This window comes from Geotrypetes seraphini, chromosome 3, assembly GCF_902459505.1.
Source record: "Geotrypetes seraphini chromosome 3, aGeoSer1.1, whole genome shotgun sequence".
In the NCBI taxonomy this organism is placed as follows: Eukaryota; Metazoa; Chordata; class Amphibia; order Gymnophiona; family Dermophiidae; genus Geotrypetes; species Geotrypetes seraphini.
Genome location: NC_047086.1, coordinates 215,440,624 through 215,458,625, shown reverse-complemented (window position 1 = coordinate 215,458,625; position 18,002 = coordinate 215,440,624). Strand labels below are relative to the sequence as shown.

General features: G+C 41.5%; 1 protein-coding gene across 4 annotated transcripts in view; it reads right to left on the bottom strand.

Annotated features, from left to right (window-relative positions):
• STAT6 (signal transducer and activator of transcription 6) overlaps positions 1 to 18,002 on the bottom strand; it is a 140,431-nt gene that overhangs the window by 42,113 nt on the left and 80,316 nt on the right. For all 4 annotated transcript variants that reach the window (XM_033937410.1, XM_033937406.1, XM_033937407.1 and 1 more), the window contains exons 12-13: positions 14,591 to 14,797; positions 1,442 to 1,536 (exon numbers count right to left, since the gene is read on the bottom strand). In XM_033937410.1, coding sequence (XP_033793301.1) covers positions 1,442 to 1,536; positions 14,591 to 14,797 — 302 coding nt within the window. The remainder of the gene's footprint in view (positions 1 to 1,441; positions 1,537 to 14,590; positions 14,798 to 18,002) is intronic.

Here is an 18,002-nt window from a genome sequence, read left to right as displayed (position 1 = left end):
GTAGAGAGCCCCCAAATGTTCTCCCAGAGTCCAACAGTGCGGTGACTTTAATAGCGGTTAATTTCTCTCATCTTATAAACATAATGTAGTTTAGCCTGCCTCTTGAGCAAGAAGGGCACCCCCAGATCTTTTTTAAGAGCAAATTCTGTAACATGCTACTTCCAGTTACAGTACAACTTGTAAATGTGAAGAAAAACTAACATGCGTAAGTGGAAGCAAACTGACTAAGCTCTATAGTATAAGGGTGGGCATGACTGGCACAGCACATAAATGCAAGGAGTACATTCACATGACCGAAGGCCACTTCTGCATACAACTTACAGAATACTGTATACTACACATGACTCTTTACTGCAGGTTTGTACACGATACAGGCAAATTTTATTGTGACAAATAAAACCTTTTACCAAGCGAGGGACCCAACACGGTCCGTATTTCGGACAACCTTCATCAGGGGTCCATGGTAAAAAAAGAAGAGAAAAAATTGTCACAAAAAAAACTGGAAAGATAACGTTGAATATCACGCCAAAAATCGTGATTATCTACAGTAGTTTGCGATTTTTGGCGTGATATTCAATGTTATCTTTCCGGTTTTTTTTGTGACAATTTTTTCTCTTCTTTTTTTACCATGGACCCCTGATGAAGGTTGTCCGAAACACGGACCGTGTTGGGTCCCTCGCTTGGTAAAAGGTTTTTAGATATGATTTATTTGTCACAATAAAATTTGCCTGCATCGTATACAAACCTGCAGTTTTGGTTTGTTTGCTTCTGGTTGGTTTTTTACTGCAGACGAAGTTGGACCCCTTGTCTTCTCTGGTTTTGTTGCTTTACACATGACTCTTTGCCACATTTAGAAGGCCACAGTTAGGCCAGATCTATGGCTGGTAGAATTCTGGGAGCCTAAATGTTACACAATTATTTTATAATAGAATCCGAGTACCCAGATGTTGTTAAAGAAAAGGCTCTCATTTATAGACACTCCATTTACAAAACTGGTAAATGAATGGCCACAGTCTCATATTGCACTGGCCAAGGAACTGGGAGAAATGGAAGTCACTGTAAGGAAAAATTTGAAACCCCACAATACCATGAGCTCATTAACAAATGATAACCCCAATGTAGTCCCTCCTGAAAGCCCCACCTGCTATCAATCAATTGCCCCTCCCCTACCCCAGAGAAGTGGGGAGTCATTTTCAGTGACCCTCTTCTTCCACAGGTGAAGAAAACTTTTGAGAATTCCCCTTCCCCACAATTTGAGCTCATACTGAAAACCTTTTTTGGAGCTTGTAACCTATATTAACTCCTTTCTGCTGCTGTGTGCAATTGATTGAGAGCGCTTGATTTAAACCACATTCACCCTGGGCACCTTTGTACTTAGTGAGAAGTCAGGAGAAGAGAGTGAGAGGAGCACAGACACTGCACAGGATACCTTGTCACTTACTTATCAGACCAGTAGTTTTTAAGATATTTTTTCGTAAGGTCCACCACCCCGTCAAACCACTGCCAGAAAGTGAATCCCCTGTTGGGCAAGAGTTCCTGGACAGACCGAAGACAGAAAGAAAGAATCAAAACAAAGACCTATTGACCAGATCCATTTATAGGAGAGCTGGGTAGGGGCGCATTGACAAGAGCCAGCTCTACCAGGGTAGCTCAGGGAGTAGCCAAGCCCCTCCTCTGGCCTCTCCAGTGACTGCCTAGTGCAGAAAAATTCCCTCTCTCTTTCTTTTCATTCCATTCTTCTTGACGTTTCCTCTTTTTCATTCCTACTCTCATTTGCTCATTTCCTCACCTTCTCTAGTTCTTTCCTTTATTCGCCCAACAGTTGGGCCTATAAAAATTCTGGGGGTGATAAAACTTTTGAGGGTCACAAAATGTTTTCATGGATCTGAGCTGCAACAGATCAGTGCTGCTCCACCAGCTGGTGAAGTTGGGGGAAAGCAGTTTCAAATAACTAGTGGCCCCATTCAGGGCTAGGGAGGTTCTTTGTGGTATCGACACAACTGTCTTTGCAACATTCACTGTATGGGAGTAGGTAAATCATAAGGGCTGGGGTGCCAAGACACTATCAAAGATTTCATCTATGAGCCATGTCAGACCTTCCTGGGAAAAAAAAGGTGGGGGAGGCCCATGACACATACCCCCGGGTTCTACACATGACATCCAGATTTGGGTGTCTTAACTTTGGGTGCAATCCTGAGATATGTGTGCAAATTAATGGTCTAATGAGCCATTAATGATCATTAACTGGCTGCTATTAACCAATGATGGCCATTCATTGGCATCAATTAGGATTTGCACGCATCTGGCTGCATGCTAGTCTATAAATGCCTGGTGCCCAAATCTCATGGTGTACATCTCAAAAGAGGGCATGGTCACGGGAGGGGAGGTATGGGCATTTCAGGGTGTTCCAAAAAGCTGCATATACTGTTACAGAATAATGGGTCAAGGCATCTAACTCGGGTGCCACCATTTACACCAGGTTTCGGCAAGTGTAAATCTGGCACCCAAAGTTAGGACGTAGGAATCGGTGCCAAGTGCGATTCTAAAAAGGGTGCGCGCCCTTTATAGAATCGAACTAGGCGTCGATCTTTTCCAGCTCATAGCTATTTATATCTGCTTTCATGAAAAGAAAGATCTCTATTTGTGCTGGCAATAGCTGGAAGTGAGCAAGAAATTAGAGAATGACACGGGGACAAAGTTTTGTCCCAGGAATGAGGTACATAACGCTTTATAAATAAACAAGTTAATATCTGTGTGGAATTCCATGGAAACGAAAAAGAAGGCAAGAGAGATGTCCTTAAAACCAAATGGTATCGATTTATTCTTTAACAAGGTAATAACTAATACCACTTGGTTTGAAGGACATCTCTCTTGCCTTCTTTTTCATTTGTTCTACTACATTAAGACAAGAATTTCTCTTTCTGTTCATTTGGAATTTCATGCACACATTTATGCAAGAACTCGTTAGGTTTTTAACTTATTTGCAGTCTGATGCCAAATGGGTGTAAAATATACACACATAACATTTAAGGCTTTACTGTAAATCAGTAACAAGTTAGAAAGGCACTTCTATAAACTTGATGCTAATATTTATCTGCCCCTTTCATGGGGTGTCCTAAATTTTTCCCATGAATGTAAGTGTGAGCCGCACCTATGTTCCCCCTATGATGCACCATGTGCACCTCCCTTGTAAATATGCATATGCTAAATACTTGTGACCTTGATTGGCCACTGTTGGAAACAGGATACTGGGCTAGATGGACCATTGGTCTGAGTCAGTATTGTTGTTCTTGTTATATATAGTGTATGAGTAGAACGCTGGCATAATGCGCCCCTATATGCATAGAAGCTAGTATTATAAATGTCTGCTCACACAATGTATGTGTGTATATTTTACACCCTTAATGTAGTAGAACAAATGAAAAAGAAGGCAAGAGAGATGTCCTTCAAACCAAATGGCATCAATTGTTACCTTGTTAAAGAATAAATCGATAAATTGCTTTACAAGAGATAAAACGATTGCAAATTATTCAAAATGCATCAATTAAATTGATAACCAAATCCAAAAAGTTTGATCATGTAACACCACTCCTCAAAAAGGCTCATTGGCTTCCAGTCATATATAGAATTACTCATAAATTATGTACAGTTATTTTTAAAACTTTATCTAATAAGACCCCAGCATTTCTATTTAGATTACTTATCCCTTATTCTGCAAAGAGAATATTAAGATCTAGTGAACAAAATCTTTTATCCATTCCCTCACTAAAAATTATTAATACAAGGAGACAATTTATTTTTTCTTGTACAGCACCGCAGACTTGGAACGCCCTCCCTATGTTTTTACGGGAGGAGAAGGAGTTCGCTAAATTTAAAAATGAGTTGAAAACTTTTCTTTTTAAAGATGCATTTGCAAGTTAATCTTTTATCTTATTGTTTTGGCTTATTTTATTCCCCCTGTATGTCTTACTTCCCTTTTGTATTTTCCCTTGATGTCTCTTCTTTTCTTTACGAATTGTATTTCATCCCTCCTTACCTATTGTTTAGTAATGTTAATTTTTATCATAATAATTTTATTTAGTAATTGTATGGACTGTTTTGTTCCCTAACATATGTAAATTTAAAGTGTACACCGCTTAGAAATTTGGTTTAAGCGGTTAATCAAGTCATCTAATAAACTTGAAACCATTTGGTTTGAACACCATCTCTCTTGCCTTCTTTTTCGTTTGCATGGAAAAAAAGCATCTTTTTTTATTTGCTACAAAAGCTATTCTGTTTCATATTTGACCCGGCCTTGCTTTGCTCAGAATTAGGTCTCAAATGTATGCATTATTCACACGCATATCTTTCTTCTCAAAGGACCCTCGAACACAAGAGGACATCCGCTCAAACTCAGGGGAGGGAAGTTTCGTGGAGACGCCAGGAAGTACTTCTTAACGGAACGAGTGATAGAGCATTGGAACAAGCTTCCAGTACAGGTGATCGAGGCCCGCAGTATCCCAGACTTCAAGAACAAATGGGATACCTATGTGGGATCACTGCGAGAGTCATACCAATGAATAGGGCCGCTAGGATATAGACTTAATAGAGCAGGTCAGTAGAGTTAAGGGGGCCAGTAGACTTAAAAGGGGGTCAATGGTGTGGGCAGACTTGATGGGCTGTAGCCCTTATCTGCCGTCATCTTTCTATGTTTCTATATACATGCAGTGGTAAAAAATGGCATTTTTGGCATCCTATTGTATAATATGGAAACGAGCTAGAGGTGTGAAATTGCGTAGTGCAGCTAAGCTTGTTGTGCTTGCCATGCTAACTCAGGATACGACATCCATTGCTTTCACATGGACATTTAGTTATTGGTGTTTCATAGCAAGTTCAATAAAGGTTCCTAGCTGCACGTTTCCAATTGTAATCAAATTTAGTGACCTAGTAGCTCATGGCCCAAAACCTAACTGGTGAACTTATTAGATGTCAATGTGCTTTGGTCTACAAGTTAATATAGTCAAAATAATCTTATGATTCAAAATTAATATCCACAAGGCTCTGCTTGATCCTTTCATTGGCCCAATTAAAAAGATACTGTGTGGGTTTCAGAGGAACATATGGTTCTTGAAGCACTAATGATAGCCTCAACAGGAAGGCAATACAGCTATTCATGACAAATTCAAGGCATTGTACTCAGGCAAGCTGCATGATGAGCAGCATCTGAAGTGACTGCGAAGCACGATTTGTCTTTGAAATTATTACTCTTTCCTCACCATACTGCTCTTTGATCACTTAATTTTCTGTCCTAATAAAAATGTACAGTTATTAAAAAGACACAAATTTCCAATTCAAAGTTTCTCTCATTATTCCAGTGCCTGTCTACATCTCCAACATATTTTAACATTAAATGCAGGTTGAAACCTCGGTGTACTTTCAGGCCTATTTTAAGCTATTAGGAATAGCAAGTCAAAAATGTGTCTTGGTGAGTTTTGTGTAGCCAAAAAATTGCTCTTTCAAATGGTGGAAGAAAGAAAGAGATTGGAGGATGTACAGTTGTGATATGTGGCATTAAATATGGGTAAAAAATTTGCATACCATTTTTTTCAACAATCTTATTAAAGACTAGTGTTTAAGCCCGTTACATTAACGGGTGCTAGAATATATGCCTGTCTGTCTTTCTTTATTTATGTCTCTCTCCCTGCTCCTGTCTCTTTCTTCCTGTCTCTCTCCCTCCTGCTATTTTTCTCTCTCTCTCCCTGGCACCCTTTGTCTGTCTGTCTTTCTGGTCCCCTGTCTGTCTTTATTTCTGTTTGTCTCTCTCCCTGGCCTCCTTTGTCTGTCTGTATTTCTTTCTGTCTCTCTCCCCCCCTCCCACTTTCCTTTGCAGAAGCATTTTTCCCCCACCCCCCATTCCCTTCTCTCCCCCCCCCACACACTTTCCTTTGCAAAAGTAGCAGCGGTATTTCCCTTCCCCTCCAGGTCCCTGCTGAAGCAGTAGCAGCATTTTCCCCCACCCCCCATTCCCTTCTCTTACCGTGAGCTGTCCTGCTCCGTTCGGCCCCTCCCCCTTCCCTTCCCGCAGGCTGGCCTTCTGCGGCTGAAGGATTTTTTTCAAGTTTCAAAGTACCGGCGGCTCCTCTCACGATCCCTGTGGTGGCTGATCCTCCTGTAAAGAGCAGCCTGCGATGGTGGCTGGCTTTAGTGAACCTCGCAGGAAGCTCTCCAACTCGGTAGCACATTCCCTCTGACGCGATCCCCGTGCATCAGAGGGAACGTGCTACCGAGGTTGGAGAGCGGCCTGCGAGGTTCGCTAAAGCCGTCCACCATCGCAGGCTGCTCTTTAGAGGAGGATCAGCAGCAGCAGCGAGTTAGGGCGGGAGGTGTGTTCCCTGCTGAGGACGCGGGCAGGGAGAGAGCTTGCCTGGCTTCCATGGTAAGTGAGGGCGGGAGGAGGGGAGTGGCCAGAATGTTCCCTGCTGCCGGATTGGTGGCCATGGATCACACACCACAGCGGCAGGGAACACGAAATCCTAAGTGCGCATGTGCGCTTAGTCTTTTATTATATAGGATTTTATCTCATAAAAGAAAAGCACAATGTGCCTAAATGTTTATGGGGCAGTAACTGGCCATAATCTCTTCCATTTCCTAAAAATTTGACCCCTATTATACTTTCTGTTCAGGAGCTATGTTGGGTTAAATATCTGCGTGTGCATTTCCACGACAAACTTTTTCACCATCTTTATGGTCCCCCAGTCATACACCAAAGCATGCACCAATGATCCGAATGGTATATTTGGATTCAGCACAAAAAGTTGTACTATAAATATGACCTTTTAGCTTGGTCAAGCAGCTATCCTTTTCACACCCTGAATCAAAAGTTGACGTTTTTTCACTATCTTCCATGGAACGAAAGAAAAAGGCCCCAGTAACGAGGCCCCTAACTTTGGAAGAAGTTGACATCTTGCTCTAAGACTTTGCACATATTCATTGCATGTCCTATTGTACTTCCAATAAAATTTTTATCAACTTCTGAGATGGTCAAGTGAGGAGGCCTAGACCACTTGACATGGAACGGCCCAATTAATTACATATGTTTCAGCCACATTCACTTCAAACCATTAAAGTGAATAAATTCAAACAAAAATCAAAACTGTCCAAAAGACTAATTCAGTAGGTCCCAAAGACAAGACAGTTAAATAACTTATTGTGGGATATCAGAATGACCTTTCAAGCATATGAGTAAGCTTGTCAGGTCTGTCACTCCTCATTCATCCCTCGATATCTTAATTTTCTTGTTTTTTGATTTTAATTGCATATATCTTATTTTTTAATATTTTCTTTTATCATTTTATCATTATATATAAATATAAGTATTTTTAGGTCACTTAGCTTTTAAAAGTGCTAGATCATGCTTCCAGCATTTGTTCATCGCATACTTATATTTATATATAATGATAAAATGATAAAAGAAAATATTAAAAAATAAGATATATGCAATTAAAATAAAAAAACAAGAAAATTAAGATAACGAGGGATGAATGAGGAGTGACAGACCTGACAAGCTTACTCATATGCTTGAAAGGTCATTCTGATATCCCACAATAAGTTATCATTTAACTGTCTTGTCTTTGGGACCTATTGAATTAGTCTTTTGGCCAGCCACATTCAGGCACCTGAATTCATGCCAGCTCTATGGCTGGTGTAAGTCAATACGGGATTATATTTCTCTTAAATAATGGAACCTAGGTGCCCAGGTTCTGTTATAGAATAGCCCCCTAAATACTCCCTAAGGGCTGGCTGCTATACATGGCACTCAAAAAATGAGGTACCAGAAAAGAATGGTGCTGTGTGATTCTATAAAGGATGTGAACCCTTTATAGAAGTACGCTTAGCACAGATTCCTGCATCTTATCTTTGGGCCGCAACCAGAAACAAAAGACTTGTGGAGAGTTGATGTCCAAGATGAAGGCTTTATTTGAACAAATAGATAATCCACATAAAAATGTCTAGGCCCTGAATCACTGGAAACATATGGACCCAACACGGTCCATGTTTCGACACTATTGTCTTCTTCAAGCATCCCTATAGGTTTTATAAACAGGCTTGTGGATTAAATAATAAAAACGAAAATTCCTGCGATGGTGAGATGTACTCGATGCATCAGCGCAGGAGTTTTCAATTTTATTATTTAATCCACAAACCTGCTTATAGGACCTATAGGGACCCCTGAGGAAGACAATAGTGTTGAAACACGGACCATTTTGGGTTCATATTAGTGCTGCCTGATTCAGTAAAAAAAAATTTGATTCAATTCAGCCTATTGAATCGATTTTTTGATTCGATTTTCCTGCCCAATTGGGTGTTGTTGTTTTTTGTTTTTTTTTTTTCAAACATCCTGGTGGGTTTATTTTATAGCCTCTTCACCCCCTTTGCCCTCTCCTACCCACACTGGTCCTGTGGTGTAAACAAAATAAACAAACAAAAAAGACTTTTCCTCTCTCTGTTAAATCCTAGCTCACGTTGGCGGTCTAACACCAGCTCTGGCAGGTGTTATGTCTAAGCGGTTTACAGAAGAACATACATAAGCAGGGCTGACTCAACCCTACATACATACCAACATAAATAAGCAGGGCATTCTGAACCAACTTTTTGCATTGGTGCCCTCTTCTCCAGCAATCCTCCCCATCTAGCATCTCTTCATCTCAAGTCCTCATCTCCTGCTGAACCAGGTGAGGCACCTGCTCAGGTTGTAGTAATAAAAGGGTACCAAAATCCCAGTCTGACATCTATTCCTTTGAAGGTAGACCAGACTGGGTTTTTACACCCTTTTATCACCAGTTCCTTACCTAGTCCATAGGTTGATCTAGCCTTGGTCCTGTTGGTCACTGTCAACTGAATGCAAGGTGTTTCAAAACCATCTCATCTCTAGAGGCTTCCTATAGCTCCAAATTTAAAAAGTTCAAATGGGCTCTCCTCTTGCAAGTGCCCAATTAAATCCAGTTAGAAAGAAGGGGCAAATAGAAATGTTGTTCTATGCCTTCAGTTCAGGACTACTAGATTCCAAGATGTTATTACTAGCTCTTTGGGTCGCCCAAAACTCATTTTCTGGCGACAGGACAAAAGCGCGTGAGACTTCGGCGCGACGACTTTGCAGCGCAGATAATTCGGAGCAAGATCTCAGCGCGCCGCCTAAAAAGTTACTTTTAAAGAGCTCCGACTGGGGGTATGAGGGGGAATCCCCCCACTTTACTTCATACTCCTTGCGCTGGTTTTGGGGGGGGTGTGGGGGGTGCAACCCCCCACATTATAGAGAAAACTTAACTTTTTCCTAAAAAAAATCAGGAAAAAGTTAAGTTTACTCTATAATGGAGGGTTCCAACCCCCTCAACGGCAGCGCGAAGAGTATGAAGTAAACAACCCCACATCGGAGCTCTTTAAAAGTAACTTTTTAGGTGGCGCGCTGGGGTCTTGCGCCGAATTGTCTGCGCTGCAATGTCAGCGCGCTGAAGTCCCGCGCGCGAATGACTATGAACCCAACACAATATAATAAGTTTCTATTAATGAACTGCACAAACCAAAAAATCTGTGTGATTTTCTGAATCGGCTTTTCCTTAGGTCGGATTTCATCCGTTGGGGGAGGGGGCAGTGAAGTTAGTGCAGTTCAACCTAGTCGAATCAAGACAAAATATCGGGAATGTGTTTTTTTGATCAACCCACTGAGGAGGCCAAACCCCTGGCTCAGTTCCCTCCCCCCCTCCTTGGATCGGGCTCCTGGCACAGAGGGAGTGCAGGGCAGCGCTGATCGCCGACAAAACAACCGAAGACCAAAGGGGAAAAACACTTTGCTAGCAACTTTCCCTGCAGCCAGAGCTTTCCTTGACTGGCAGGGGCTAAGCTTTGGGGTGCTGAGGATCGTGAGAGCAGATGTCCTTAATGACAGTGGGAGACAAGGGAGGGGAGCTCAGCTCAGCACCTGTTCTGTGTATACACCACACTCTGGAAGGAAATCAGAATGCATTTTCCATACTTCTTTTATGAAAGGCAAAGCTGGAAAATATTTTCTGTGCAAGTGCACGCTTTGGAGAACCCTGATGATTTATTTGGAAGTGCACCGCTTAATTTGCTTCAAAGTTAAAATAATTCTGATATCCGTGTGCCATTTATATGCATAACGCGCGTTAGGGGAAATAAAATCACACACGCACAACCAACGCACAGAGATATTTATTTATTTAGATTTCTATCCCGTTCTCCTAGGAATTCAGAATGGGTTACAACTGACATTCACAGTAAAGTTACAGGACAAAAAAATTATAGGCATTTGAAGAAAAGGCAGGTAAGGGGATGTAGAGAGAGAAGGAGAGAGGGAGCAAGGGGAGAAAGGAAAGGGAGGATGAAAGAGGAGGGCAGAAATGGGGGGAGCGGAGGGGAGCAAGGCATTAGAGGAAGGGGAGCAGGGAACAGGAGAGGGAGGAGAGAAGGAGAAGGAAGGGGAGCTAGGAGGAGGTAGTTCATTAGCACTGTTCAATTGAAGAGATGGGTCATCAGCGTTTTCTGAAAGGTCATCGAGTCTTGTGATCTTATCTGGGCAGGCAATTGGTTCCAAAGACGGGGGATGAAGGGGCTGTATGAGCGTTTATGAGCTATTTCCATTTGGAGGGATCTTCCTGGAGGGATGTATAGTAGTTTCTCTGCTTCAGCGCAGAGTGGGCAGGAGTGTATTGAGGGAGTTTGGATGTGATGTAGGCAAGGGTGATAAGGTGGAATCTCTTGGCTTTGAACACACAGAATTGTTAACTGGAAGCCAATGTTCTGCATGGCTGGGGAGGGCTGGGAAGATGGGGTTGTGGTAATCCAGGTCGTGTAGGAGGCGAATCACAGAGTTCTAGACTTGCTGGAGGTGCTTGAGTTCTTTGACAGTGATTCCACTGAAGATGGAGTTACAATAGTCCATTCTGGAGAGTGCATAGGCGTAGAGGAGTTGGGCTAGGTCAGGTTTAGTGATATATGTTTGATCCTATTTAGCTGACGCAGATAGTAGAAGGAGATAGAGACCACTTGTGAGATATGAATTGAAAGGGCCATCCAGTACCACCCCAAGGCTGCGCACTTGGTCTTTTGCAAACAAGAGTGTGGAATCCCAAGATAGTATTGGGCAGGTGAAATTAGTGTTCTTCTTTCTGATCCATAGAAGTTCAGTTTTGGCAGCATTCAGCTGGAGTTTGTTGTCTGTGTCATCCAATTCTTCATGTCGGTGATGCAGTGTTGAAGGTTGGTGAGTTGGGTAGATCGATCTTTACCTAGCGGGAGGAGAAGCTGAATGTCGTCCGCATAGGAGTGGGTTTTAATGTTGTATTTTGGGGCGATATTGATAACTGGTCTGATGTATAGGTTGAAGAGGAGTCCCCACTCCTCTTCAACCTATACATCAGACCAGTTATCAATATCGCCCAAAAATACAACATTAAAACCCACTCCTATGCGGACGACATTCAGCTTCTCCTCCCGCTAGGTAAAGATCGATCTACCCAACTCACCAACCTTCAACACTGCATCACCGACATGAAGAATTGGATGACACAGACAACAAACTCCAGCTGAATGCTGCCAAAACTGAACTTCTATGGATCAGAAAGAAGAACACTAATTTCACCTGCCCAATACTATCTTGGGATTCCACACTCTTGTTTGCAAAAGACCAAGTGCGCAGCCTTGGGGTGGTACTGGATGGCTCCATATTTGATGGGTTTGGGTTCTGATCTGTTTTGGCCTAGTAGTACTGATTGAGTTCCCTGTTGAAGGAAGGAAGTGAACCACTGAAGTGCAGAGTCCTTAATTCCTAGCTCAGTGAGCCTGTGCAGTAGGAGTTGGTGGTCAATAGTGTCAAAGGCAGCACTTAGGTCTAGCAGTACTAGCAGGGCATCACTACCTGTCATCGATGATGTCTAGAAGAACTGCTTCTGTGCTGTGACCAGATTGAAAAGGGGAAAGGGCGTTTTGTTCTTCTATGAATGGGAGTAGCTGATGGAGTACTGTTCTTTCTAGGATTTTGGATACAAATGGGAGGTTGGAGACTGGGCAGTAGTTGTTCAGGTCGTTTGGGTCAAAAGTAGTTTTCTTGAGAGTTGGTTTGATAATAGCCGTTTTACCAACTGAGTGGGGCCTTACCAGTTGCCAGGGAGGTGTTTAAGATGGGGAGGTGAGATTCAGCTAATGCGTCGGCGGTGGATAGGAGAAGGCTGGAAGGGCAAGGATCTAGGATAGTGCTGGAGGGTTTGAGCTCCTTCAGAGTTTCGAGAAGTTCAGTGTGTGTGGCTGGGGGGAGTTGGGATAGTGATCTGGATGCTGGGTTAGTCGGACCTTGAGGAGAGCAGGTCGAAGGGGGACAATGGTGTCAATTTTGTTTTGGAAGAAGCTAGATAGGGTCTCACTGTCTAGTTCTGTGGGGCTGTTGGGATTGCATCCTTGGGCAGCAAAGAAGAGGCAGTTTGTCAGGGCAAACAAGTGTCTAGACTGGTTGGGGGGAGGAGGGTTGGTCACCGAATCGGCCAGGTAAATTAAAAAAAAAAAAAAAAAGAATCGATTTGAATCGATTCACCCGAAGTGAATTGGTGAATTGATTTGAATCAGAAATCGGGCAACACTAGTCCATATGTTTCCAGTGGTTCAGGCCCTAGACATTTTTATGTGAATTATCTATTTGTTCAAATAAAGCCTTCATCTTGGACATCAACTCTCCACAAGTCTTTTGTTTCTGGTGGCGTCCCCTTGTGTGCAGGGATCAGGGTCAACTTTCTTGTTGTTTCTTAACTCTGGGCACTAGACTTGCACCTGTCAAAACTCAGTGAAAACACTGGTACCATGTTGGGCATGGAGATTCAATATTCTTCAACAATGCAAGTTGGCAGAACACTCCCAAAGAGTCCATGCCCCCCAAGGCCATTCCCCTTTTGAGTTGTGCACAGTGGGAGTTGGATGCCTTGTGTTACAGAATAACATACAGCCAGATGAACGCACAGAGCTAGATGTACTAAAGTCAGCGATCACTGCTAAACCAGTTTTAACTGCTTTAGCGATGATAGAATTTGCCAACACAAAACGGATCAAAGTATATTTTTTTGCCCAATTGCTCTTTTTTCCAACTCAGCTATGCAAATAAGTTCTTTAAATATTATAACGCCATGCAAACTAGCTAAGCGACTGATGCATTAACATCAATTCGCAATGCATAAAAAAAAGCAAAGACTTTTAGTGATTCGGAAAAAACACCGGTTGCTTATAATTTTTTAATGGGCACAGATGCTGTATCTGCTGTTAAAAAAAACAAACCTAAAAACATGTGAACCGAGCCAGCCCCCCAACCAAAGCCGTCACCCCCCCCCAATGATGATGGCCACCCCCTCGAGAGACTGGAGGGATGCCCACTCCCTCCTGCCAGGTGAACCCCCCCCACAGGAGCAAAAATGGCAGGAGGGTTGCCCACTTCCTCCTGCCAATGGAGGTCCCTCCCACATCAGGTAACCTCCCCCCGAACCATCCCCTGCCATAAAAAGGTAGGCGGGCTGCCCATTCCTTCCTACTCGATCCCTCCTGCTCTGAGGCCCGCCAGTCCAAAATGGCAGGCCTTCCCCTCTCCAGTGCATCATGTGATGCACGGGGAGTGGCCTAAGGCATCTGAGTCAATCAGGCCTTAGGCTCCTCCTTCTGTATCCTGCCATTTTCACTTCCGTTGGGGGGGGGGGGGGGGGTGGGCATTTGACTGGCAGGAGGGAGTGGGCATCCCTCCTGTCTCTCGCGGGGGCAGTAGTCATCGTCGTGGAGTTCAGGGATCCATGGTTGTCATTGGGGAAAGGGGGGCACAACTTTAAAAAAAAAAAATGGGGACAAATATTGCACATGGGTAACACGCATAACATCTGTGTCCATAAAAAAAGAAAAGAAAAAAAAAGTTTACTGCCTCAAATAGCTGAGTGGCAGTTCGGCTGCTTTAGGGCTTCCCCTGCCTCTCAGCTGTTCGGGCTTACTCTGCCAGCTCTGTGAATGTGTGAGAATCCGTCTCCCAGCAATTCATTGGCGGGATTGGACAGTAATTACGAACAACCTCCACTCAGATCATTTGCATGTAAACTTGTTTGAGCATTGGTCGCTCTTTTGGAATCGGCCAAAAATTGGACCGCAGTCTTAAAAACTCCGTTTAGTGCATCTAGGCCACAAATTCTAACTGGTGCCAATTAAAGTCAATAATTGGTTGTTAGCAGCCAATTATTGCTCATTAACAACTCATTAACCAATTAGGTTGCATGGAAATCTCAAGATTGTAATATTCCTAAGCACCTAACCCAATTCTATCTAAGGTGCCCAAGCCTAGGAGCAATCACAGATACTCCTAGTATAATTTGCAGAGTTTAAGGTTCCACTTAAAATGTAGGAAAGACATCTCACAGGATGCTAGCTTATCAGTAATACACACTGTTTTCTCAACTTACATTAGAGAAAGCCACACTTGATACACTAACAGTGATCTCTGCACAAGGCAATGTATATGACTCCTGCTCAGGTGGATGCCAACAAAGAAAGTCAGATCACTGATACTGGAGTAGCTCATTACCTTATTGAACTGGGCCCAGGATACGCAGCGCTCCTGGAAGTCCTCTGCTGTGGAAGTATTGTCATTGAAGATCTTCTGAGCCAGGAAGAAGAAATGGTCCCTTTTCAGACCATGGCTGGTCTGCACCTCTGAGACAAACCTCAGGTTCAGCATCTCACACATCCTGGGCCAGGGAACCAGATCTGCCACCACGAAGGGGGTTCGTTCCTAGTATCAAGCAGCAGAGAGACTGTTAAAGCTCAGGCTTTGAGGCTTTTCTGGGATCTCTCTCATAGGCCAACACATCCTTGACGCACAATTACTTATATAAACAAAGGCTTTCATCCCCCCCCCACACACACACACACACAGCCTGTTTTCCATCAGATGCATCAAGCTTCACCTCTCCTGTGAAACCAGGGGAAGAATTAAAAGCCTTTGGCTAGGGAAAAACCTATAGGAATAAATATTCAGCCAACAGCTGTCAGTGTTTTTTTAGCCCCCATTGGCTTTATTGCCAGGTATTTAATGCCGGGCCACAGCCGACCACGTATAACTGGATATTCTATGTTGATACCTGGACAACACATTTGCATTTAAATCCAATATTCTGCACTTTAAGCACATACTGTAAGGCAGTGGTCTCAAACTTGCGGCCCGCCAGGTACTATTTTGAGGCCCTCGGTATGTTTATCATAATCACAAAAGTAAAATAAAAGTTTCTTGATCATATGTCTCTTTGGCTATAAATGACAATATTATTTTTAAGACTTAGCCAAAAGGAAAGATTTATAAACTATAAAGTTTTACCCCATGCAAAATTGTCACTTCTTTAATAAGACATTAACTATTTTTTCTGAGGCCCTCCAAGTACCGTCAAATCCAAAATGTGGCCCTGCAAAGGGTTTGAGTTTGAGACCACTGCTGTAAGGTGAACCACAAAAAGACAAGATTACGTGTTACGCAGTTACCTGATGCGGTAAAGTGTTGAGTATCGGCACATAACCGTGTAAGTGCTGACTCCACTTAGGCACTAACTGCAAATATTCAGAAGCACTATCCAGTTAAGTGCCACTGAATATGCACAGTTAGCCCAGACAAGTGATTTAAACAGCCTGGAGTCTCTCCTGGCTGTTTTAAATCACTTTGAATATCAAACCCCTAATTCTTAATCTATATGGAGTCAATATTAAAAATATTTCACAGGGATTACCTGTACCAATATCAGGGTGGATAAAAATCAATGATTAATTTTAAAAAAATCAGATTTTCATGATTTAAAATTGGATTATTTTATTTAAATCACATATTTTAAATTGGATTTTTTAAAATAAAATGCTTTTTTGAGGAAAAATTTATCTAAAGATTAGTTTCTGTTTAAGATACACTGTAGTCCAACAGTTATTCATCATGAAATAAGGATTATTTTTTAACTGTATATTCATGCAATGTTTAAATTGTTTTAGTAAATGAATTCCACTAATCTATTCATAATGTCACAGGGATGATTTAAATCAAGTCTCTCTGACTAGTGATTTAAATCAGGTTTGTTTTTTTTCTGGATTTTATAAATCTTTATTAGTTTCAAAAACAAACATAAAGTGCAATAGAACATATGAACAAATGATACAATAATCAGCACTTATATCTAACAAATAATAATATAATTACATATCACCCCCTGTTCCCTCCCATCCCTGGATGTGTATAAATTTATTCAGAAATCAGAGGTTTATACTAGAGATCAATTCTTTACAAACTTTGCTAATGGACCCCAAATCTCTTTAATTTTGTTATAGTGGCCCAATTGTTCCAAGTGCATTCGCTCATATTTATAAACTTAGCATAGGGTTTCCCACCAAAAGATATAATTTGGTCTATCCCAATTTTTCCAGTTTTTTGTAATTAGCTGCATAGCCACTCATGTCATAATTAAAAGTAATCTATTTTTACTTGCATTAATTGGAGTCAGGTTTTAACAGTCCCAAATAATACTATGTTGTATGACAATGGAATTTAAGCTTCCAATATCATATTGATTTTACTCCATATAGACTTCCAAAAATTGAGTATCAAGGGACAATAGAACAACAGATGCTCCAGTATCCTTATTTCAAGATGACAGTGCCAGCATCTATTAGATTTTGAAGTATCTAACTTCTGCAAATGAACTGGGGGTCCAAAAAATCCTATATAACAGAAAAAAAACAAGTTTGTCTCATAGATGCTGACGCTGTACATCTTAGCCTCCAAGTCCAAATCCGTGGCCATTGAGTAGCAGAAATAGGTTGCTTTGTCTCAATGCTCCAAATGTCCCTTAGGCTTGTTTTTTTATTCAAGTATTCTGATATTAATTTATATCACTTGGCTGGCTGATGCCCTAGCAAACCTGTCTGGAAGCATAGGCCCAGCAAGCTATACTGATTATTTAAATTCCGCCAATCAGGGAACCCCTTCTGAATGGCCTGCTTCAATTGCAACCACTTATATGCTTGTTGCAGTTGTGAAAAATCAAGCATTTCCCCATTTGATACCACATCATCTAAAGTACATATACCTGCCTGCAGCCAGTGCTTCCAGAGGATCTTAGATTCGCTTATTTGAATCTTGGAGTTCAAGCATAAGGATTGACACGTGGATTGTTGTACTGGTATAGATGTTAAATTGTTAATGAATTTTAATGTTTTCCAGGTGGCACAAAGAATACTACTGTCCTTGTAGATTCGGGGCAACTTGATACTCAAAATATGGCTTAATCGTAATAGGTATCTTATAAGTATTACAGGCAATCTTAATCTTATAGTTCAATTTTCATGAGGTTCTCATTAAGACTCATTCATAACAAAAGATATAGATCCTCATTGATTTTCATATAAGGAGAGAAAAGTTTTTTTAAAATAATTTTTTGAAACATATCTTCTGGTATATCTCAGTATCTCACAATTAGTCTTCTATATATTCATGGTATTATTCATTTTCTTTCATTTTGTTTGCATGGTTTAAGGTAGTTAGTCTCCTCATTGGTCTTGCTTTCGCTATTTCTCTTAGATTAAATATTCTTAAATTCTTAAATTCAATATATCTTTATGTAGTAAATTAATAGTAACTTAGCTTTCTTTATCTGGACGTTTTAAAACTGATCGGTATGCACCAGAGTTCATTACTCAGAGACATTCCTCAAATAATACCAGATTAGCTTTACATATGTTAAATTTAGCGAAAACAATGGATGATCTGGCCTTCTCTGTTACAATGGACGCAGAAAAGGCCTTTGATCGTGTGGAATGGACTTTCATTTATCAAGTAATGGATTGGTTTGGTAAAGGATCCGGATTTATTCAAATGATTCAAACCTTGTATAGTTCCCCTTCTGCAAGGCTATATATTAATAATACATTTTCTGAACGTTTTTATCTGGGAAGGGGAGTTAGAC